The sequence below is a fragment of the Rhinolophus hipposideros genome, assembly GCF_964194185.1.
Source record: "Rhinolophus hipposideros genome assembly, chromosome: 19".
Classification (NCBI taxonomy): domain Eukaryota; kingdom Metazoa; phylum Chordata; class Mammalia; order Chiroptera; family Rhinolophidae; genus Rhinolophus; species Rhinolophus hipposideros.
The window spans coordinates 10,956,135-10,981,928 of record NC_138065.1 but is presented as its reverse complement, the minus strand read 5'-3'; the positions used below and the strand labels follow the sequence as shown (position 1 = coordinate 10,981,928).

General features: G+C 37.9%; 1 protein-coding gene across 3 annotated transcripts in view; it reads left to right on the top strand.

Annotated features, from left to right (window-relative positions):
• MAGI3 (membrane associated guanylate kinase, WW and PDZ domain containing 3) overlaps positions 1–25,794 on the top strand; it is a 195,675-nt gene that overhangs the window by 139,638 nt on the left and 30,243 nt on the right. For all 3 annotated transcript variants that reach the window (XM_081026032.1, XM_081026031.1, XM_081026033.1), the window contains exons 6-11: positions 333–412; positions 12,415–12,472; positions 16,499–16,593; positions 21,645–21,833; positions 23,798–24,403; positions 25,663–25,694. In XM_081026032.1, the coding sequence (XP_080882158.1) occupies positions 333–412; positions 12,415–12,472; positions 16,499–16,593; positions 21,645–21,833; positions 23,798–24,403; positions 25,663–25,694 (1,060 nt within the window). The remainder of the gene's footprint in view (positions 1–332; positions 413–12,414; positions 12,473–16,498; positions 16,594–21,644; positions 21,834–23,797; positions 24,404–25,662; positions 25,695–25,794) is intronic.

Genomic DNA, 25,794 nt, shown 5'->3' with positions numbered 1-25,794 from the left:
TTCTGCCAGATAACGCACAGTATGGGGCTGTGAGCTCATCCTTTGAAACATTTTGACTACTTAAATAAGTGTTATTCAGTACTTGGCATCTTACGCCTTCTTCAGAGTCTTCGTTCTCAAATTAGTGCCTCTAGCATTACCTTCCCTTTGTGGCAGTTTTGAAGGAACAGACTGAGAACAGTAGGATTATTGAATCAGAGGTAAGCAGACGAAGCCTGCAGGAGATAAATATTCGAACATCATATACATTTTAGTCACTTTTAATCTTTGCTTTTGAAATATTTCTCTCCCTCTTTATTTTACTGTTTCTAATTGGAATCTTTATTCTGCAGCCACAATACCAAAACAACCACCTGGTTGGATCCTCGTCTTTGTAAGAAAGCCAAACCCCCTGAAGACTGTGAAGATGGAGGTAGATTCAGAAACCTTTTATACCATACTTACTCACTTCATCCCTTCTTCCTCTTCTCACTTAGATAATGAGTTTTCCAAAATCCTGAACATACCATAATGTGCATAAGCATATAAGCATATAAGCAGTGGCTAGATATCCTCATCAATTGGTTCTGGTAATTATCTCATTGCATCTAATTTTATGAGAGACTGTATTTCTATTTTTGAGGATTATGCAATTAAATCCCTTTTTAAAAAATATTAACAAATATACATTTGCCTCCTCCGCCTTTACATTTTTAAGTTTTAAAGACAAACTTTAAAAATTGCAAATACATGTTTTAAATTTGGGTGCATTCTCAACCATGGGTAGGCTCATCATACCTGTTGAGCCTTCAAAAATATATTTAATATCACTAGGATAGATATGCTAGTATCTATGGCTAATCCTTGGCCATTTAGAGAGGCATTAGAAACTCAACGAAAGTCTTTCATAAACCCCCACCCCCACACAATTTTTACTACTTAGAAAAAATCTCTAAGAAGCAGTAGATAATAATGTTTATCTGTCTTATCTATTATAGATTCTGTTTAATGGTATATGGCCTTACAAATAAGTATAGAATTTACCCCAACCGAAATTGTTTGCTGTGCTTTCTTGAATCTAGGGTGCAGGTGAAAAAAATTTGATTCATTCGGTATCACTCATCAGAAATTATTTACCTTGGTTAAAAAAATAAGTGGCTTAGAATGAAGTTCAGTTAGTCCTCCTGTGGATTGAACGCCAATCTACATTTTAATTAAATAAATAAATAAGTAGAATTTGGCACGTATTTTGTTCAGCATGATTACAATATTAAGGATTTTTTTTAGTAAAAACAACTGGAAAACGGAATTGTTTGAAATTGTATTTGCGATGATAGTTTTTAAAAATTGGATACCATGGAGCGAACCTACTGAAAGATGTGCGGGTCCTGTATACTGGAAACCACAAAGCATCATGAAAGAAATTAATGAAGACCCGAAATAATGGAAGAGGTATACTATGTTTATAGACTGGGTGGCACAGCATTGCTCATGACGTTCATGCTCTCTAAATCGACATTCAGATTACATGCAGTCCCAATCGAAATCCTAAAAGTCTGTTTTGAAGAAATTGATTAACTGATTCTAACATTAATATGTAAATACAAAGACTCTAGTTAGCCAAACAATCTTAAAAAAGGATAAAGGTAAAGGACCTAGGCTGCCATATTTGAAGACTTACTACAAAGCGACAGTAACCAAGAACAGTATGGTTTGGGCATAAGGATAGACAAATAGATCGATGGAATAGTATGCGAATCTGTTAGGTTGGTGCGAAAGTAATGGCCATCCTGCAATTGTTTTTAACCTTTTAAACCGCAATTACTTTTGCACCAACCTGATAGAAATAGAGACACACATATGTGATCATTTAATTTGCAGCCAAGGTGCCAAGTCAACTCAATGAGGGGAGGAAAATCTCTTTAAGAAATGATGCTGAAACAACTGGCTGTTCACAAGGAAAAATGAACATCAGCTATTTCTCACTCCATACCCAAAACTTAATTTCAGATGTATCAAAGACCTAATCATAAAAGGTAGAACCCTAAAGCTTTTAGAAGAAAACTTGGAGTATCTTAATGACTCTGGGACTAGCAAAGACGGGGAGAAACAGTCACCGTTGTACATCGCTGGGCAGAATGTAAAACGGTACACCTGCTTTGGAAACAGTCTGACAGTTTCTTGAAAGGTTAAATATAAATTTGCCCTATCACCTAGCAATTCCACTCCTAACTATTTACCCAAGAGGAATGAAAACATATGTCTACACGACTTGCATGTAAATATTCATAGGAGCACCATTCATAATAGCTAAAAAGTGGAAACAAGCCAAATGCCCGTCCACTAATGAAAAGATAAATAAAATGTGGTTTAAGCATACAATGGAATACTATTCATCAATAAAAAGAAGTGTAATACTATACCTGCCACAACATAAACGAGCCTCAAAAACCTTACACTGAGTGAAAGAAACTAGACACACAAGACCAGCTATTGCACGATTCCTTTTATATGAAATGTCCAGAATAGGCAAATCACAAGGTAAGGTTAGTGGTTGCTTGGTGCTGAGGATGGGAAAGAGATGAGCAAGTAAACGGCATGAGGGATCTTATTGGGGTGATGGAAATGTTTTAAAACTGGATTGGATGCTGGTTGCACAACTCAGTAAATTAAAAGTTTTGAATTGCACACTGAAAACAGATACATTTTATGATATTTAAATCATGCCTCAATAAAGTGGTTTTCTTAGATGGACAAAGAACTCAAATAGACAGTTCCCAAGAGAAGCTAAAAGAATAGCCAACAAGAGCGTGACAAAGTACTTATCGTTAATCATCACTACAGTGAGATGCCATGCAGACTCCTTATAGTGGCTTAAGTCAAACACACTGACAAGACCAACGACTGGTGACATTTGAGAGCAACTGGAAATTTTACTTGTTGGTGGGGATGTAAAATGATGTGAACACTTTTGAGAACTTTTGGCAGTTTCCTATGAGGTCTTGTCTCAAGAGAGATGAAAACATGTTCCCCAAAATATTTCACCTGAATGATCGTGACAGCCTTATTCATAATAGCTCAAACCTAGAAATGGCCCAGATATTCATCAACAGGAAAATGGATAAACAATTTGTGGTATATTCATGCAATGAAATAGTGCTCCTCAATAAAAAGAAAGAACTGTTGATAACATTCAACAACATGGGTGAATCTCAAAACATTGTTGAATAAAAGAAGTCAGACACAAAAGAATAGGTACTCAATTATCCATTATTTAAAGTTTGAGAACAGAAAACCTCATCTGTTCTGTTGAGAAGTCAGAAAATGAGGGCTGAGGAGGGAAGGGGGTGAATTGAAATAATTATCCAGAATGATGGTTATATTCTCCTCTTTGGGCTAGCAGTTACGCAGACACGTACAATTGCCAAAACTCATGTTTTATAATTGAACAAGCACTTAACGTTGATTTTTTGAAGGCGCACTTAAGATCTGTGCATTTTATGGTCTGTAAATTATACCTCAAGAAATAATTTTAAAAATCATTTTTATAATGTACTTCCCCTGTCTGTCAGGCTTTCAACAGTAAGTTCTTTATTGTGAAATCAACCCTTGAAAGGTAAACTAGAATATATAATACTATAGGATTTGACTTTTTCAATTGTGAGTGTGGTATTAGTCTTCCCAGGCTAAGATTGCTGGTATCCGATCTTTTTCCTGACCACTAATTGTTTCAACTCAATTCTCTGCTGTTTGCTGTTTCCCCTTGTAGAGTGTCTTTATTTTCATAAATTTAACTATCAGTTTACTGTAATTGGGTCTCTTATCTAAGTATCTAGTGTTGTCCTCTGGTCTAAATTTTATTTCTGTATTTCCTACTGACTTTCTTTTTATTGTCCTACTAACCATTCAAATAAGCATATTTAAAACTAAATTTAATATTTTTCTCCTAAAGTGACCCATCCCTCTTTCTGTCATTGATTCCATCCTTATAATCATCTGGGCCCAAATCCTTGCAGTCCTGTTTGCTTCTTCCTCTCCTCTTGCTGTATTCCCTGTATAGTTTCCAGTCCCTGTTACTCTTTCTTTTCTCTATACTTTGCCAATATATTGCTATGAAAATTTTCCAACATATAGGCAAATTGATAGAATTTTACTGTGAATACATATATGCCCACCACTGAGATATTACAACGAATATTTTGCTATATGTATTTGCTTTTTCATATAGCTATCTGTCCACCTATCCTCTATCTACCCATGCTTTCTCTTTCATATTATATCCTTCTTTCTATTTCTCTAATCATCACACACTTGGATTATTCTTAGACTTTTTTCCTACAGTTACTGCTCCAATATATCCCTGATATCAGTGGTCTCCAAAATGTTGGCACTGAAACTGTCTATTGATGTACAGGAAGAAAGTGTTAGAACTTATTTTTCATAATGTTTCCACTGGGAAAAAAGGAAGTTAAGCTTCTCTACTATTTTATATACACATTGGCAGTGACATTCGTACTCATTCTATATGCCAGACGATCGCACGCACTCTCCAAGAGTGTCGTGAGGGAAGAATGGACGTGGCAGCCTCACTCTTGTGGAAGGCACTGCGAGGTTTTGCAGTTTGCTTGTGCCCAGTTAAGTGGATTTAAAGACTATGTTACATAGATTTTCATCCACACAAAATTGAAATGTGGCTTAAAAATATTTCTGCAAAGAGTACCGATTGAAGATCATACAACTACGCAAGTACGCAAGCCCAAGCTAACCAGAAGAGAATGGCAGAGCTGACAGTTTTTATGTGACTTTTTTAAACCACGCTGAGGCAAAATAGTAATAATTGGTTTTTTTTTGTCTTCATCTCCTTTATAAATTAGTATTTTGTGTGTGCTTTACTAAGTACATAGTAGTAGAGTAGTCCATACATATGTATGAATAAATATATCTTAGAGGTACATGTTCAGCTTTTTTACTGAAAAGGCTGTATGATCAAAACACTTTGGCTATATTACATTGCCTGTTAATCTTTCCAAAATATAACTGCCTTCATACCTTTTTCTTGCTCAGATGTTTATAATGGCTTCCTGCTGTCAGCTGAATAAAGTCTAGACTCCTTGGTGAAGTATTGGCAATTTTTTGTAATTGAACCATATTCTGTGTTTCTTTTTCGAATTGTTTTCATGTCATAAATATAACGTTTTTGTCTTTGCCTTTGCTGCATGCCCATTTATCTTCTGGGAACCAGCCTTGTTCCCTTGTTCCTTCTAAGCTCAAATCTGAAGTGTAATTTCTTTGTTGCCTCCTCTGTCATTCTCTTCCGGGTCAAAATGAAGTATTCTCTCCTCTGTGCTCAGCAGTACCATATGACATATATTTATTGTAGCACTAACTATACTGCATTGTAACTAGATACCTGTACTCTATAAGAGCAACAGTTTTGTCTTATTCATCCATATATCCCCTTAGAAGAGACTTAAGTGTTTGGAAGGAGGGGAGATGGAAAGGAAGGAAAGAAGCTACTCTATCCCCATATTATTTTGGTCATCCTTCTTGACAGTATTTTTTCCTGGCTATAATGTTCTGGGGTGAGGCAATAAATAATAAGCCTGTCTTCATTGACTAGTTGGGAGTCAATAGAGAAATAAGACATGGGAAACAGATAGATGAGGTTCACATGCCAGCTGACAAGTAAACATGCTTTAGGTCTGCGTCTGTGTGAGCTTACCAGTATTTTACCCGTACGAGAGGCAGGCTTGGGCGTTCAGTCTCCGGCCTCTGTGCTCAGCTGCAGGCCTCCTCCCCCAAGGCAGGCATGGTGGAGACCAGACCAGATCGCACCCCTGCTGCAGGCAGGCTGGCATCCACAACAGCAAGAGAACCCGAGGCTCTGAGCCAAGCGTGTCGAATTCTTCTCTAAAACTCACCACTCAGATAAGACATTCTTTCTTTCTTGGAGAGAAGCAAGTGAAGGGGCTCAGCAAAAGCAAAATGTTTCGCCTATTCTTTCCCTTCTATGGAAATTGAAAAAATTGCTTGAGTGTGTCTTCCTACTGCTGTTTATATTAAGGGTAGCTATAAGTCTTTGTTAGCTTAGGACTACCGTGTTTCCCCGAAAATAAGACCTAGCCGGACAGCAGCGCTAAAGCGTCTTTTGGAGCAAAAATTAATATAAGACCAGGTCTTATTTTGCTATAATATAAGACCAGATCTTATATAATATAATGTAATAGTATATAATATAATATAATGTAATATAATATAATATAATATAATATACTGGGTCTTATATTAATTTTTGCTCCAAAAGACACATTAGAGCTGATTGTGCTTCTAGGTCTTATTTTCGGGAAACACAGTAATCCAGCTTATTCCTGTTGTCCCAGAATAATTATTAATAGTGCCATCTTTTCTCTCAAAAGTGGGCAGCACATTATACAGTCATCCTATTATAGCATTCTGAAGATAGAGCAACCAAAATTGCATTTATTCTTCTAGGCATGTTTAAACCTTTTAAGAGAAGGGCTGCTCTCCTGGCCCCACACTGGGCATGCCTTTCTGATATCACCAGTACTGACCTGTGGTGGGGACCCCACAATGTGGAACCTCGATCGAGCCTATTGGTTTTATGCTTAGCCAACCTTTACCCCTTTTGCAGTGTACTTTGTTTCCTCCCCGAATAGGAGCAAATAGCCCTACAATAGGCTAACTCCATACTACACTATATGTGACTTACGCTGGTATTCCGCACAGTGCTTTGCATGAGTAAATGCTCAAAAGGGGATGATATTTTAAGGTAAGTTTTCAGTTAAGATATTCTTTGCATTCTGCTGAACATTTAAGATCTTGTAGAAAAACCTTACAGTTTCTAAAACTTGTCCTTTCTTCCTCAGTCTTGTGATGTTCAGAACCCAGCTGTGTCTTTATACTGATGTAGCTGATGGTGTAATTGATGGACTTATTTATGTTTCATTCAAATAAAATAGTGTTTTGGTTGAATAGTTATCTTAAATATACGTTAGGCATCCATTTTATTCTCAACTCACCCCTTTTGTAATTAAAGAAATTAAATTTTTACTAACGGCATTTTTACTAAAATGAAGCGAATGTTGATGACAGTTTGGAGCTTAGAGAATAATACAAGAAAATTGTCGACTGAATAGAGCTCCACAATGAAAAAACAATGGGAATTCATATATTCCAACAAGAAAAAATCCTATTTTGTGTAGAAGAAAGAAAGATAAATTCATGGCTGTAGAACCAACCAGCTACTTGATATGCCAGAAATGGTTCTGCCTTTTGAATCAACTTTCTGGGAGGAATGCTTTAGCTTCTAACAGAAAAAAATATGGTTAGATCTTTCCTGTTTCAAAAATGAACACCCTTTCTCTTGACCTGACTCCTCCCCATAGTTCTCATACTATTTTTTTCACAGCCAAGTTTCAAAAAACTAATAACAATAACCGCTTAAGAACGACACCTCTTGTTTTATTCTTCAGTACTACAATATGCTGACTTGCCCTCTGTCTTCTCAGTGAAACTGCTTTTCTTAAGGTTACCTGCCAATAACGGCCTGATTGCCAAATTTGGTGGATTCTTTTCAGCTCTGATCTTGACTTCTGATGGCTTTACAAGGCCCTTATTAGTGTTGATCATGCTCTCCCTCCTATTCTATCTTTTGAAACCATTCATTCCCCTTAACTTCATACTTTTTTGCACCTTCTCCTTAAATTATTAACTCTTCTGTCCTCTTCTCCACCTTTTTCTAGTCACAATTCGTCTAGGTAACCTTGTCTAGTGCACGGTTTTAACTGCAGTGTCTCCCCAATCCTTCCTGCATTTTCTCTTCTGAGGACCAGATTCATCGTTCTGAGAGATTGTTAGATCTCGCTACCAGGATGTTGCACGGGCCCCTCAAATGTAACCCTTCCCAAACTGAGCTAAATCTGCATATCTTCTGTCCCGCCCTCAGCAAATGACATCCCCTCCTCCCAGTTCCTTGAGCTAAAAACTAGTTATCATCCTGAACTTTTTCTATCCTCTTCATTGCAGTTAAACCAAGTTCTGTCAATCATGCCTTTAAAACACCCATTATCTCTTGAGTGTCCAATGGTGATACTATGTTTCCCCGAAAATAAGACCTACCCGGACAATCAGCTCTAGCGCGTCTTTTGGAGCAAAAATTAATATAAGAACCGGAATATTATATTATTATATTTATTGTATCATATCATATCATATCATATTATTATACCCGGTCTTACATTATGTAAGACCAGGTCTTATAGTAAAATAAGACCGGGTCTTATGGTAAATTTTGCTCCAAAAGACGCGTTAGAGCTGATTGTCCAGCTAGGTCTTATTTTCGGGGAAACATGGTAGGCACTAGACTAAGGCACTTCTTGCATATTATCTATTTCCTAAATGCCTTTAAATGCAAATTAATACCTTCTTCCTATTCCCACAGCTGTGTTCATTGCAGGTATTTAATACATATTTGATGAATTTTTTTATTTGTATCATTTTCATGCCAGAAGAGCCATTAACCTAGGATCACCTTAGCCTCATCCCCTCTTTTCCTCCCTCAGTCTTCGCTTAGTCATTGAGTCTAATTACTTTGACTTCCTTCTTATCTCTATACTCCATTCTTTTTCTCCAGTCCCATTACCACTGCCTTAGCCCAGCCTTCATAATTTCTTATCTAGGCTATTAATGCTTTCCTTACTCGTCGGCCTTTTATTCTCACTCCACTCCATCTGTCTCATCCTCTATTACTGTTGCCCATGACCTTTCTCAAACATCAATTTAATCATGTCGTAGCCCAGCTTAATCAGTTCCATCGTCATCAAAATAAAGATCAGACTTCTCCACGTGGCACTCCAGAAAGGTGATTTGGTGCTTGTTTGTAAGACAAGCACCTTGCATCCAACCTTCACTTCAACCCTGTCACGTTATTTGTAATTACTGACAACTCCAGGCCTACTTCACAGCTCAGTGCTCTTTGGTCTGTCTGCATCCTCCCTCTCTCCAGCCCCAGCTCATCCTTCAAGACTGCTCAAACATTAGCATTTTCTAGAAGGCTCTCCTCATAGCTACTCTGACCAGGCGATTGGGGTCATTCCTCAGTGCTGCCCCCACCCCAAAAGCTTGTGTTTATCTTCACTATGTCATTTATCTCCTCTCTCTTCTTCCTGTTCAGACTATGAACTCCGTGAGGTCGAGATCTGTGTCTTGTTTCTAATTTTTATTTTTACATAAAGAAGAAGGAGAGAGGGGAAAGAGAAGGAAGGGACGGGAAAAAGGAAGTAAAAGGGAATGAAATCAGGGAATGAAGTGACCCACTGGATAGTGTATAAGATTGCTAGGTATGTTAGTCTTGCTTTTATTACCTTCATTTAAATGGACAAATAACAATCACTTCTTTACCTGTATTAATCGGCCCAGCAAAAAACTAGCTAAGGTACCACTGGTAAATGTTTAAAGTGATTACTTAAAGTAATCAACAAGGTAAATTACCAATTTGTTTACTCTTCTGAAGAAAGGGCCTCACTTTATCTGTTGGCTGCTAATTGCTTTAAGTGCCAACTGAAATGCTGAATTGATTTTCAGGCTAACCGTGAAATATATTTATGTTGAGCTTTTATCCTTATTAAGTATTAATATATCCTCTTCAGTGAATTTTTCAGATAGCAAATAGAATTTTTCAACTATCTTTATAGTTCCTTTGATTCTCTAAACTTTTCTAAAGACAAAATGTAAATTCAAGTGCAGTTACAGAATTCATCCTATCCCTCACCATTTATTTCCCATGCTAGTTCAAGGAAATTTCCATTAAAGGGGAAAAAAATGTCTTTTGTGAAAGATCCTTACTGATAATGCTTTGGTAATATCATTATAGAACATCTTTTACAGATATAATCCAACAGATACTCTCACCCATGTAACAGGTGCCTGGTCATAATACATCTTACCTACTTAATTGGCAATTGTTTGCTTCGTGGCTGGGGGGAATCAAAGTGAACTGAAGTGTATCTTGGTTCTTCTCAGTTGTTTTATTCTGTTTTCACCCCGTAGTTGCTTTTCAACTGTTCTCATCTTTTCCAACTCAGACATTTCAACCAGGTCCTTCAAAGGAAAACCACACAAACTCACCAAGCTTCAAAACCACCAATCAATAATATATCCACAGGCAGAAAAATATGCTGGAGGAAAGGGGTAGTGGTGATGCAGAGCTTTTCATCAAGAGGCTAGTCATCTATTCTTTTATTCTGAATGTGGAGCAATAATTTTTATTAGAGCATTAAGAATTTGTGTAATTTTTAGGTTCATTATATTGGAATTTTTACTTAAAAAGTTGATATATCATAACTGCAGGTAAATGATGTAAAGTTAATAAATATATCCTAAGCCTATTTACCTTCTGGTATATATCCTTTGTGCGTGTGCACATGTGTACGTGTTTCCACATAGTGTACAACTGTGGGTTTTTTAAAAAATTTCTTCTTGCTAGGCACCTATATGTAATTGACAGCACTAAAACCACCTGCTCGAGACATGCCTGCGAAGTGAATCCATGTCTGATTAATCAAATGACTCTTCAGAAGTCTTACCTTGGAAAACAGAGTGGGAGAGAAAAGAGGACTCTTTCTTAATAGGGTCAGTTTATGTTGAAAATGAAGGTTTATGTTGGATAACCTTCAGTTTTTCAGGTTATATTCTATTAGTCAGTTACTTGCAACAAACAATATATAATAATCCAAGTAAGCTTTTCTTTGTTACTATATACAAATGTGGATTCAACCCAAGGCACTGTGGTAATTAAGTAAATTTCCCTTGAGTACTCAGATCAAGTTAATGCCAGTGAAAGTAGGTATTTTCTTAGGTTTGAAGCAAATCTGGGTTACCCACTTTAAATGGCAAAAATCCAAGGCTAGACTTTCCTTTGGGGAAAAGTGGGTCAGAATATGACAGAAATAATTGACAAGTCTTGTGTATAATGGTGACAATTTTAACAACCAACCGCGTCTTCTATTGTACAGCAGGGTAAGTGTGTCTCACGTGAGCATTATCAGACTTTTAAAAAGAAATACAGTGGCTCCCTCTCTTCTCCATGGTTTCACTTTCCATGGTTGCGGTTACCTATGAGCAACCATGGTCCAAAAATATTAAATGGAAAATCCCAGAAATAAACAATTCGTAAGTTTTAAATTGTGCATCCTGTTGAGTGGTGTGATGAAATCTTACGCTGTCCCGCTCCGTTCTGTCTGGGATGTGAATCATCCGTTTGTCGTGCACCCACGCTGTATGAGTTGTGATTAAAAAAAAAATACCATGAATGCTGCTGCCAACTCCCATTATTTGTAATTACTGTCATGGAAAGGCAGGGATCTTTGATACGGGAAGCGACGCCTTGAACCTTAGAAACTGTGGGACAAGTTTCACCTTGTTTCGTGCAGTCAGTCGGGTGTGAGCTACGGTTGAGAGAAGGTGTGTTTTACAGTGTGCCGTAAGTCACCCTCCATCGTGACAACACTGTGTCACACACCACTTCTGGTCTATGGCAATTTCTGTGAAATAAAAACATTACAGTGCGTCCTCATCCACCTTATTCACCGGATCTGGCACCATGCGACTTCTGTCTCTTCCCCAAAGTCAAAATGATTCAGGACATCGAGGCAGCCACGACAGCACAACAAAAGACACTCACGAAAGAGGACTTCCAGAACTGCTTCAGAAAGTGGCAAGAACGATGGGATAAGTGTGTTCGAAGCGAGGGGGAGTATTTTGAGGGGGATTAACGGCAATGCGTCTTTTACTGTAATACATTTTTTTAAATTTAAACATTCACTGTGTTTATTGATCACACCTCGTATATGCTCCTGGCCCATTAGTCACTTGGTTGCCATCTAGGTTATCAGGTCAGTTATATCGGTATCATGGTGTTTGTGTTCAGGTGACCCTTATTTTACTTAATACTCCAAAGTGCAAGAGTAGTGATTCTGGCAATTTAGATGTGCAAAACAGCAGCCATAAAGGGAAGAAAACACGGGATAAACAGGGTTTGGTACTATCCATGGTTTCAGGTATCCACTGGGAGTCTTGGTACAGGTACCCTAAGGATAGGGGTGACTCTTCTATGCCCGATGATTTTTTAAATAATTAGCATTTTTAGGGCTTGTGATTCAGATAAACACCTTTGAGTTTAATGTCATCTTTTGTTCTGAGCTTCTCATTACTTGCTGAGACACTCACTGGCTCTTGAAGAAGCCACTCAGACTCCAACTGTGTTTGTTCTTTGAAAGTGAGCCCTCTTCTATCTGTCTTCCCAAATATTAATTAAATGAAATAAGACACTTAAACTCACTCATTGGCGAATTCTTTTCTGTTGGTTTTGAATCTGTCCTTTCACTCAATTCTTTTCCGTTTATTTGTTTTTTACAGAACTTCCTTATGGCTGGGAGAAAATAGAGGATCCTCAGTATGGGACATACTATGTTGAGTAAGTTTGTTACCTCAGTGAATAGTCTCCTCAATGTTTTTCTTTCGCTATACAGCACTAGGGAATACCGAGTACAGCTGTTTATGCTTGTGCAATCCAGCTTTCAAGTTTTTCCACGAGGCGAATGAGAAGTTAGGGGCCTGAGAATTTACTTCGTGACTCCAGGCTTCCTAGAAGTTGCCTTTGAAGTAAATACAGAGAGCTAGAGGCAAGTTGCCTGAGTGATTAATAGCTGGAGATGTTAGCATTGCTACTCCAGCCTCTAAAGAGAAAAGTACTAGATGGAAAACTGTGAAATGAGAGCAGTGAACTACACGAATTAGTCAGGTCACTTCCAACACTGCAGCTATGTGGTTCTGAAAGCAACGAAAGAAGTTTAGGGACAGTGTACCATATGATCCAGAATTTTGATGTATGTGATTAAAAGTGTTCTCTCTTTTAAGGAGTTAATCAACGAAAACATAGTAATTTGGGGGGAGAGTGAAAGTTGCTTCTTACACAGCTGTTATGGCTAAATTTAAACATAAATATATGTTGGCTGGAGCATCAAACACCTGCCTATGTTAGCCAGAGAAATTAGGATAATATCAACATCTAATTTTTCATTCCCTTGTCTTCATTTGTCTTATTGCTACGTTGTTTTGACCGTTGGGGTTGCTTTCTTTTTAAATGCCATAGGTAGAATTTTGACCTCTGGCATCTAGTACCAGGCAAATAATTGCATCAGAAATGTTACTATTTACCTGGAAACTAGGAGTCTGAACTTACTGCCTAGATAGTGAAGGCAAAATGATATTAGCAACCATGAGAGTCTTCTAGTTTTATGATTGTTTATTAATTTTTCGTCACTCGGCATAAACGTGCTACTTCCTATTATTTATAGCTAAAGTAAGTATCTCTGACACCTGTTGTTACCCTAGTCTTTATTCTAAAGTGTAGGTTGTTCCTTGAGTCACTGTGTTTAGAGAGATTTGTGGAATGATTTCTTAAAATCTAACTTAAACCCTAAGAAAACAATTCAGTTAGTTCGATACTTAGGTGTGTAACTTCACAGTGTCATTATTTTGGTTCCTTTGAAAGGCTATGCTAATTTTATTTCCACTGTGCTGTTCAATATCTTGCTGATACTGTGATGGGAACAGTATACGCTTTGCTTCTTGTTTTCTAAAGCCTGTTTACTTAAAATAAAGAAACAACCATTTTTTCCAAGTCAAAGAAGTATTTGAAGGCCAACTGAAAAGGTTGTGTGAGATTCCCCCCGCCCCCCGCAGTTTAGTCTGTTTAAATTGGGCTTTGATCAACTACTATGTGCCCTGGACACTGCTGAACATTTCTGAGATAATGATTCTCATTCTCTTACTGTCCATTCCATGTGAATTTGAATACACGGTCAAAAGGTGAAAGTCATTTGCCTGTTATAAAATCTTGGGCTAAATGATCTGGTTCTCATTCAGCAAGGATATCATATGGAAGCAACTTCCGGGCAATTCCTGAAGTGACCCCGCCCCCAGTTGTCATGGAGGTGTGTGACACAGTGCCTACTTTCAAAGCCACAGCAGCAACAGGATTCTGCATGATCGTCCCCAGAACACGCTCGGTTTACAGGACGGTCATTTGTTAGATGAAGAACGAGCAGGCTGTCCCCAAGATGCTCATTAGTATGGAGTCAGCTGAGCTGTGGAATGTGGCTGGATTCCCAGATTAGTTAGGTTTTGAATCTCAACCACAGTAATCTGCAGTGAGTTTACTGATGGAGATAAAAAGCTGTTACTGGAATGGCTACTCTTTGGCTCCCTAAGTTTTGTCAAACCAGATGGCGTGGTGATTGCTTTTGGCAGGAGCCTTGTGGTAGCGACACCAACTGCAATGGCAGTTTCTCTTTGTTAAGTATTTATTTCAGAGGACTCTGACGTGGATTCATTCATTTTTGAAAACGAAATTGTTCCCAAAATGTAAGGGCAAGCCTTCCATAAGAACGCTTGTATATTTAGGAATGTTGTCTTATTGTATTGCGTCAAATGTCTTAAGCACTTAGGGGACAAAGGCAAAATATACATCTGCTTTAATATTGCACATTCTTCGTGAAAGAAGAATGGTTTTGTTTGCTGAGATGAATTTTTAAAACCCACCTATTATACACAAAGTTTCAAAGAGTCCAAGTTATGTATTATATATTTAATCCTTGTTTGCTACCTTTGTTTAATTTTTCTGGTAACCTATAATCGCCTTCCTTACTTCCTATACCTAGTCATGTGGAAAACAAAATTTGTTACACCTTAATAATATTGTGGATATAATTCACTAAGTGAAAAGAGGAATGTTTTCCCCTTTGGGGGGAGAGGGGGTGGCATTTTAATCTAGGTAGTCTATGGTGACAGATAGAATTACTCCCTTTACGAAAATCTTACATTCGTTTGTCAAAAGAATTTTCAGGAAACGGATTGCTCATTTGCATACTTCTATTCTCTTCTCCCACACATTACAAAGAGTATCAATACAAATTACTACTTTTTACGTTCTAATGCCTGGGTGGCAAAGTGAGTCATTGGAGCTGATGACACTAAAGTGAACCAAGGTTCTTTCTAAGCAGGTTTATGCTTTCTTAAGTGTCAGTTTCTAGTTGTTGTTGTTTTAAAGACTATGTAAAATGTCAGTACCTACTAAATATTTTTTTTAAATAGTAGAAACTTAACACCAAAGGCCTTCATTGTCACAGAGAGTTAAACAGTTAACTCAATTGATCAGGTGTCCCCTGGTAGTAAGAAGCAGAAGCGTGCTTGAGTTTTAGTGACATCAGAACTCAAAGAATGTCAAGCAGAACTTGCCATATTTAGAGCTCTGAAACTAAAGAACTGCATCTGTCACAGGGTTACTAATACCAGAAGCCTAGAGAAACCTGGCATACCTGCTGTGAGGGGTGTGTTTTGTTTCTGCCTCCCCTTCCACCGCCACCATTAATGTTCAACAAATGGCAGAGTAATTACCCAAGTTCTATGACTGCTTCTGTGAAGATTTTGTAATACGCAGCCCCTCTAAAGACAATCATAATCTGAGATTCTATTGATTTCACATTTAATTGTTTGTATTCAATAATGTCACTTCTTGGTAAAATGGATTCTACTGGAAAAATGCGTATCATTTGGCTGAAATATATTTGTGCCATGGAAGTGTTAGAATATAATTCCCATTGCTTCTATATTAGACCTAGACACCATTTGTACAATAGTTGCATTCTTAACCAACTTAACCAGTTAACTGACTTGCCAGGATAACCAATGCTCGGTTCCCTCTGTGAAACTCACTGCTGCCCATAGTACATTGACTACTATTGGCTAATCGCTTACCCTCGTAGTCTCCCCATGCTATTCTGCTTTTCCCCACAGATGTGTGTGCTTTCCACGAGTCATTGTGAATGTTTCCAAATCAGAAATACCAGTTCACCTTATGTTGTAATTACAGAATTCATTTAATTATTATATAATTATGAAGAAATTTAAGTGTGAGGAGTTGTTCTGTGATATAAGTTGATAAAAAGCTAATCTCTTTCTTAGTTGCTGCTAAATCGATGTGGGTGAGTCAGCTGGAAAAGTTATAGTAAAATTCTAGAAGGCTTCTGTATTCAGATGTCTTCAAAAGTGGCTTTACGGCTGCTTCATTTTAGAGAAACTTAAAACCCTCCAATCATTAACTGCCTTTTAAAAAAATAACTAATCGATTACCACAGTTCTGATTGCATTGACTATGAGGGCTTCTACCGTTGTGAGAACTTACTGGCTGTATGGGGTACGTCTGTGAAGAAGCTATAGTGAATGCTTCAGCAGCTGTGACTTCCTGGCATCATCTGTGGGCTTTTTCTTGAGTTGCCCAAAGCCCTTCCACTGTGACCTGTCAACTTCTTTGTATTCTGTTGCCGAGAATACATATGTGTCCTTTAAGCTATGGCGATGGAATGGTGTGGTAGTCTATTTTAAGATAATGTAACTCTTTTGTCTTAAACTGAATTACATATTTTTCTACTTTTTACAGTCACCTGAACCAGAAAACCCAGTTTGAAAATCCAGTGGAGGAAGCCAAAAGGAAAAAGCAGTTAGGACAGGCTGATATGGGGTCTTCCAAACCAGGTAGAAGTTTTCTCTCAATCTTTTCTTCTAAGAATAACTTGTTTAAAATAAGTAAATAAATAAATAACTTGCGATGTGTATATATTGAATTAATAAAAGTGAGTTTGAACTTTTTATTGGTGGGGCTTTGAAATTAATAGAGAATGTCTAATTTTTGTCACTGTAATGATAGGGCTAATCTTAATCTTCATAAAACATCAGAACGTTTTGAGAATACAGATTTTTCTCATGCTGCTTATGTAGAAAGTATGAAATTGTTGGGAGAAGGGGTTGAATATCTTTGCTATGGGTTTGAGGTTTGGATTTGAAGATTGTTTCCTAATGTTTAAGGCCAGGCCAGTATTAGAGCTTTCATTCATCATGAGTGTCTCCCAATCTAATTGCTTAGGTCTAATGTCAGCAACCATTAAGTTCTTCATTAACAGATATGAGCAAATACTAAATAAATCCACCATATTTTTCCTTACATCATTCAGTCTCAAATGGGATGGTAGGGTATTAGTAATATCAGGATCATTTGGGGAGTTGTTTTTAAATAGATAGGTCCTAAGATTTTGATGAGCCTAGCTATGTATATTTTGAAAAATCTGCCCAGAAATTCCTTCATTCTATTCATCTCTCCCCCATCTCCTCCTCTGCTCCATCTGTCATTAATAACCAGGGGTCTATATGGTCATATTGTAGTAATCGAGTAGACTCCCCAGCTCTGCTATCCATGAGAGAAGCAATTCTTTCTTATAGCTGCTCTTCAGAAACATAGTCCTCTCTCTTCAGTTTTGCATTTGATTTAGCAAACATTTTTAGTGAAACAAATATTCTTGAGCACCTACCATAAGCCCAGTGCTTTGGTAGGTGCATAGTATTCAAACCAGATTAGGAATAAGACAGTTCTTGCCCTCAAGTGGTCAGAGTCTAAGATAGATTCTGTCTGACTCCTAATGGTTACAATATAGGGTAACAGGTGCCATCCTAGAACAGTAGCTAAATGTGTAGAGCTTGGAGCAAATCTGAATCCCAGATGTGCAACTGGATAAGTTTCCTAAACTCAGTGCCTCTGTTTCCTCACCTATAAAATAGGAATAGTAATAGTACTTACCTCCTAAGGTAGTTCTGAGTATGCAAATTAATACATCGAAAGTGCTTACAATGGTATCTAGCAAATGGTGACCAAAAAATGACAACTTTCATTGTTATTAATAGAGATAAACAAGGTATGGTGGTGGTATAAAGGAGGGAGTTCTCGGCTTTGGTAGAGAAAGTCAAGAGGGCAGGGGAACTTTCAAAGCGTTTGAATTGGGTCTTGAAGTGACAGGAAAAGTTAGACAGCAGTTTTAGAGGAGCAAGAAGGCATACCAGGTGGCAGGAACAGAATGTAGAAAACCACATACGCATGAAATGGTGGTCCAAAGGCCAGAAGGCAGATAAACTAGAGCGTAGGGTATTGGTGGGGTAGTTAGAAGAGATAAGGTTGGAGGGGTAGGCAGCCGTGAGAAGAAATGAACTTCAACAAGAAGTTGAATACTTGTGTCATATATTGCTGAAAAGTCAAGAAAGGTGAACATTGAAAAGTATACTTTGGATGTGACAACATGGAAGCCATTGTCATTCTAGCAGGAGCAAGTGGAGAGTGAAGTGAACTTGCAGGAGACTGAAGAGGGAATGAGAGGTGAAGAAGTGGAGACAGCCCGTATAGCCAGCCATGCTGATAGTTTTGAAAGAGGGTAGACAGAGGGTGTTACCTGGAGAGAAACATGAATCCCCATTTTACACAGAAGGAAACTGAAGTTTTAATAAAGAGTAAGCCTTTTGCTTTGAATCATAGTGAGTGCCCAGCCAGGATTTGAACCCAGTTTTACCGACTTTAAATTCCGAGTTCCTGAGTGCCCATATCTCCCATGGCTCACATCAAGGGAGCTCTTCTCCCCCTTAAACTCTAAGCTCCTTGAGGGGACCAGGTGTTTTACTAATTTAAGTAACCAGGCACTTTCCTATGAGCTGGGCATTAAAAGGAGAGTAATGACTCGGCACCTGTCTTTCAGGAGCCCACAACTTAAGTAGGGAAATAGACACATAATTTTATACAGTATAATAATAGAGACATAAACAGTAGTGTTGAAACAAAGGAGAGGGAAATAAAATCTGACAGTGGGAGGGCAAGAAAGGCTTCCTAGAAGTGATGGAAGTTAGGCTAGTCCTTGAAGAATAACGGCTACATTTATTGAGATACTGAGTCAGGTACTGGATTTAATGCTTTCTATACATCGTCTCATTTAAGTCTTAGAACATCTCTGCAAGGTTATTAATACTGTTTTCTCTGTTCAGATGCCTGGATGGCATCGAGTACAGTTGTCTGTTGCATCCATCCCGTGGAAATACTTGCCACAGGGACCGAGTACTCAAATTTGTGAGCCAGGGAACCTTCCGTAGCTTGTGTGTCTGTGTTTATCTGCATTTATTGAGCGCTTTGTCAGGCACTGTTTCCTGTGCTCTCTGTGCATTGTCTGGTTTAATTCCCATAACCGTCCCATGAGTTGGGCACAGTTTTCCATTTTATAGATGAGGCAACTGAGACCTAAAAAGGTTAAATAATATTCTGAGATCACTCAACTACATCACAAAGCTTCGCTATAAAATTCAGGATTGTTAGACTCAAAGACAGTTGCGTTGTGCTCTTTTTGCTCTCACTTTTCTCTTTTTAATTCTGATAAGACCTACTTCTGACCAATTCTGAATTGACTGCTTTAGGAATACTTTACAAAATTAGGTGCTGACTAGAACATTTCCTCCCTCTTTAATGTCTGCTCTTCTTGAATCTTATCCCTCATCTGCTGACTTTCTGGGTTAGCCCTCAGAAGCCAGTCTTATTCCAATATTCATGGGGACTAAAGCATGGGAGAGCTGACCAGAAATACATCCATTTGACATAAAAATGAAGAAGGTACATTTCACCAAAGATACCGGTCTCAAGGAGGTGTCTAAGTGCACTGTCATTGAACAAACAATCTTATCTACAGTCTGGTAGGCAACACTAGTGAGCACTCATAATCAACCTACATAACTGAATGGGCTATAAACATGCCAATTAAATACTTTTTAAAAAGGAGTTTGTTCAGAGACTGGTTGCTAGTTTGAATGTCCGAGACTCCATGAGAGCTCAGGGACGCAAAGGGGCATCCGCATGAGCAGGCTGGCTGGCCATATGCTGACAGCCTCACAAATTGGCATTTACTGTGCTCGGTAGTTCCAGGGCGGCCCTGCCTCTTGAGGGAGATATTTACATAGTGCATGGCCTGGGCCACCCCAGAATTGCTCTTTTCTAACCGACAATAAGCTTGAATGCATACGTGTTAGAACAGGAGATATACACAAATAACTCTGGGCTTGATACCAGTGGAGTAGGGGCTAAGGAAGAAACAAGTGACCCTTATTCATTTAAGTCATTAGGGAAATGAGCATCAAAACCACAGTGAGCTACCATTCCACTAAACTCCAATGGCCACAACCACAAAGGCACACAGTAACACGTGTTGGCAAGGATGTGGAGAAATGGGAACCCTCATCCATAGCTGGTGGGAATGTAAAATGAGGCAGCCATTTTGCAAAAATCTGGCAGTTCTTCAAAATGTTAAACATCGTTACAGTATGTGTATGGTTACTGCTGCAGTCCCACTCCTGGTACCTAAGAGGAGAGAAGATATATGCCCACGCAGAAGTGTGAACATGGATGTCCACAGCAACCTTATTCATAAGATCCAAAAGGTGGAAACAACCCAAATGTCCATCAACGGACAAATGCATACATATGTGATAACAAACATACATTATGTGGCAATAAAAAGAAAGTACTAAGACATGCTACGACACAGATGAACCTCAAAAACATTGTGCTAAGTGAAAGAAGCCATTCAAAGGACCATATATTATATGATTACATTTATATGAAATGTCCAGATTGGGCAAATCTATAGACAGAGGTAGGTTAGAGATGGCCTAAGACTTGGGTGTGAGTGCGGGTTGGGAAGAAAGGAGGCGTGACTGCTAACGGGACTGGGGATTTCTTTTTGAGGAAGGAGAAAATTTTCTTCAATTAGATTGTGATGATGGTTGCACAACATTGACTTGTGCACTTTACATGGCTGGATTCTGTCTTATGTGAATTATATCTCCATAGAACGGTTAAAAAATATTTGGCATAAAATTTTAAATCCTCTTTCAAAAAGTGAATTTAAACAGTGCTTTGTGAATTATAAATCTGCACCATTTGGTCCTTTCAGGGTTTTTAGAAGTGCCCTCATGGCAGCCGTAGTTGGGGAGAGGAGGGAAAAGGTTGTGGGGAAGTGAAGGGAGGTGTTATTTGCAAATATGGATCACTTTTATAGTTCTAGGATTGTCTGAGAAAATCTCTGAAACTAGGCTTTTCAGTGGAGCTGGTTTTTTCTTCCTAAAGCATCCACTAAACATGAGTGAAAAGGAAAGAAACAGGAAGCTATTTTACTGAGATTAGGGATTCTCCCCTTTCGTCAGATATAAATTAAAGGCTGCAGAAAGGCTGAGTTGTGAGTTCTAAAAAGTTCTCTATATATCCTCTGTCATAAGTTTGACAGTTGTCTTCATCTTCGTAATGAGTGTTTTCCACATAGAGCTCCATAGATGCTTATTCAGAGGAAATGAACAGCTCAATGAGTGTCCATGACTTTCAAGAATTAAATAAGAAAGGTTATCCCTCCCCTTTTGACTTCTTAGAAGGGACGCGTTGGGTGAAAGAAAGTACCAACAAGGCAGTTAGGAAGAGATCAAGTTGGTGCTTTTACCTTTCAAATAACACAGGAGAGTCTCCTATAAAAGAGAAATGACTCATTAGCTAAGTTTTTCTTCAGTGATTTAATTTATGAATTTAAATTCTAACTGTTCCATAACATTGGAGTCTCTAATTTTTTCTTCTTTGTGGTCTGTTACATTTAAGTTATATAGGCTGTCTTAAATATTGGCTTTGAGGGCCACATTCACAATAATTCTTTTCGTTCTCAAACCCATTTCTCATTTTGGCACAGCTATGGAAAAATCCCACTTTACTCGAGATCCGTCCCAGCTTAAAGGCATTCTGGTTCGAGCATCATTGAAAAAAAGCACAATGGGATTTGGTTTTACCATTATTGGTGGAGATAGGCCTGATGAATTCCTACAGGTGAAAAATGTGCTGAAAGATGGCCCTGCAGCTCAGGATGGAAAAATTGCTCCAGGTAACCAGTTGTTCAGAATTACTTGAAAAGTACTGATATAATAATAAAAATTATACTGGAAGGAGATACACACACACACACACACACACATACACACGGTGCCAAAAAAATGTGTACACATTTTAAGAAAGGAAAAAACTGTATTAAAATTACACTGATGGTAACCGCTTTGAGCACCTCTTGTAATTGCAAGAGTCAAACGTGACTTGTATTCATCTTTTGTTATTGGTATATATTGAGTATTACAATTGTAATGGTACCAAGCAAACTGTTTTTTCCTTTCTTAAAATGTGTATACTTTTTTTGGCACCCTCTGTATCTATACACACACGTATAAGTATATATGTATATATTATGTATAATTTAGATATATATAAAGAGAGAACTAAGTTATGTAACTGAGAAGGAGATTCCTATATCATAATGGTTTCTCCTTTGAATAAGTGCATACGAGTGTTGAGGGAGGGCCATCTTTACAAATAAGTGGAAACTTAGAGAAAAAATATATTAAATTTATTAATTTTTGAATAGTTTGTATAATTTTGAGATAACTCTTTGGCTGTATTAAGCTAAAGATTTATGAACCATCTCAGAAAACTATTTAATTGTTTGGTTTTCTTTGATTGTGTAGTTCTTTGGAACTATCTAACATTTATCCACGATCTCTTTTGAAAAATGATCCTTTGTGGATTTTGTAGTGGTACCAAACAAACTGTTGTATCCCACAATTTTTTCCCAAGTTTTGTTTGTTTGTTTCCTTAATCTCACTGGCTGTTAGTAAAATTAAGCAGCTGTGTTAAGAATTATAGACATGAATATTACTATTTTTACAGAGCTCCACAAATTTCTTTTTTATAACATAGATTCAGATTTGTCTAAACCTGTTATCTAATTTGCATAGCAATACCATACTTCCATGAAAATTTTGGGAACTTTACCTAGGAGAGGAAAAATCAAAACTTTGCTTCTAATTAATCTAATTTCTGTATCTTCCTAGATTATGAAACAAATTTCTACAGACTAACATTTGTTTTTAAATACCACGTTGTATTTTTTTAAGCCTACATGCAATCAACAAATTAAAGCACCTTTATTTCGCAATAACCTTTTAAATAATTATATTCAAATAAAAGCAGTAAACGGATGGGACAGCAGAGGGCAAATTTTAAAAGTTAGAGCTGCCTTAAAAAAAAAACCACACAACTGATGAATGTCAAGTGATAATAATTCTTCAACCAAAGTGGTCATAATAATGGAAAATTGGAAACAAAAGCAACTTTTACAAGATTAATGTAGCTGACTTTTCAGTGTCTCAAATAACATGTTCTTTGCTTGTGTTGAATTTTTTTGTTGCTTTTTTCTCCTTTTGAAATCTGAATTACAACAAATTGAAACTCTCTACAAAAAGAAGGATGTTAAAAAGAAAATATGTTCATAACTTAGCATTATTGTAATCGTTACCCTTACATTATGAATTTTTAATTACATTGAATCAGTGGCTTATTAAAATCAAGAAACAAGGTGGTATGTAAAGATTACCTGTTTGTACAAGTAGGTAGTGGAGTTACTCGCTCTTCTTCTATGTACTAAATACCTGTTACAGGGTATCTACCTTTGAATGGCCATGTAGGTATGACTCAGAGGATGTCTTCACAACGATAATACGAAGTTGCAGTTATTTTTCATCTGATTCACTTGAGCTTGGGGTCATAATTCTTTGCTACAAAGATAATTACGATTTTATAGATTTATATAGTCTTTTTAGAGAGGAGTCACAGAAGGGAGAAGAACCCGTCTGTCCGAAATCTATCTTTTCAGCCACTAACGAACAGCAAGAGGTTTCCAGAATTCACATGTAGATGCTGAATTTAAGTTATTTTTGTCTCCCCCCCGCCCCAGCCCACGACAATAAAATTAATTTACTTGGTGGTTTTACTATTTTTAACATGATTGTCTTTTCCCAGGCGACGTGATTGTAGACATCAATGGCAGCTGTGTCCTGGGTCACACCCATGCAGATGTTGTCCAGATGTTTCAGTTGGTGCCTGTCAATCAGTATGTAAACCTCACTTTATGTCGTGGTTACCCGCTCCCTGATGACAGTGACGACCCTGTCGGGGACATAGTTGCTGCTACTCCCCTCATCAACGGACAGTCACTAACCAAAGGAGAGACTTGCATGAACACTCAGGATTTTAAGTCAGGACCCATGGTTCTGGACCAGAATGGAAAACCGGGACACACGTTGGCCAGTGACCGTCTCAATGGACCATCAGACCCGAGCGAGCAGAGGGCGTCCATGGCATCGTCAGGCAGCAACCAGCCTGAACTCGTGACTGTCCCTCTAATTAAGGGCCCGAAAGGCTTTGGGTTTGCAATTGCTGACAGCCCAACCGGACAGAAGGTGAAAATGATTTTGGATAGCCAGTGGTGTCCAGGCCTACAGAAAGGGGATATAATTAAAGAAATTTACCATCAAAATGTGCAGAATTTAACCCATCTCCAGGTGGTAGAGGTGCTAAAGCAGTTTCCAGTAGGTGCAGATGTACCCTTGCTTATCTTAAGAGGAGGTGAGTAAAAAGCACAATAAGGAAAACTCTTCACCGTTCATGCATTTATATCTGTTAATTGTCCTTCGTTACAGGTCAGCATGTCTTTTCCCAGCAGACTTAACTGGTAATTAGTGTGCATTTTCCTTCAGGTTCTGTCTGACTGCTTCCAGAAGCAGTCTCTTTTGCAGCAGTTTCTGTAGTTATTAATGGTTTCATTCATATACATTATGGATTTCTTTCCCTCTATATTCTTTTTAAAATCTGATTTATGGCTTTAATGATTTGAGAGAGTCACATTGTGAAGTAGCATTGTGCTAGTTCAAATGAAATATATCCTCTTAATTTCATTTTCTCTGTTGATGACAACAGTAGAAATTGACTCTTTCCATCACCGGTACTTCATCTGGACCTCTGTAATGTACCAAAGACGTTGGAAAGAGCTAGCGTCTCTGTGAATAAACGAAATGTGGGGTGGTGTGTTAATCTGTACTGTAAAAGTAATCATGAAAGCTGTGCTCATAAAGCTTTTATCTGAAGCTTTAGTATCTGTCCATAAATGTTAATTAAACCCCACAGTGCTCATGTGAGAGAAATATAATTTTTATTGTTCAAGGTCATCAGCTGACATGAACTGCTCCCAGACATTATAAATCCAGTTCCAAGAACTGATCACAAAGTTTGAATTTTAATGGGCTTTCTTCTATTCATACCTATGAATGACTAGTGTTTTAAAGAATAAAATCTGGCCCTTCACTCTTTTATTTCTCTGGCTTTTAGTGTTCATTTTTGAGGCAAATGAGCAGTTTAACTTTATTGAAGCGTTTTTTTTTTTCCCCTTATTTCTTTGAACTATTTTTGTTTCTTCTCTGGATTATATGGCAGAATGTGCTCAGAGTAAGGTGAAAAGCTCTTTGTGACTGCTGGGGAGTTATCCAGCATTCCAACAAATATAACAAAGACCAGGGTTTTTGGTGTCAGACAGGGTGGATGTCAATTTTCTGCCTTGCTACCCATTGGTTGTACGGTATCTGGAAATAAAGTTAATCTATTTGAGTCTTTGGTTACCTTATCTATAAAATGGTAGTAACATTTATACCTTAGGATTGTCCTAAAAATGAAAGGAGATAATATATGTCTAAGGCCTGGCACCTAGGAGGTGTCAGACATAGAATTTACTAGCCTGCTAAAAGTTGAAGCTAGTTTATCATAAACATTAGGCATATTTGTGATCTGGAAATGCTTCCTCTGTTTTTAAAATTTGGCTCATTTTTTTAAAGGTCCTCCTTCACCAACTAAAACTGCCAAAATGGTGAGTATGCAGTGGCCCTCCAATGCTCCTTCTTCCCAACACACACTGAGAGAGATGCCACGTTTCCCTCTGTAAGGACAGCTCCCTGTGGTCATGGGGA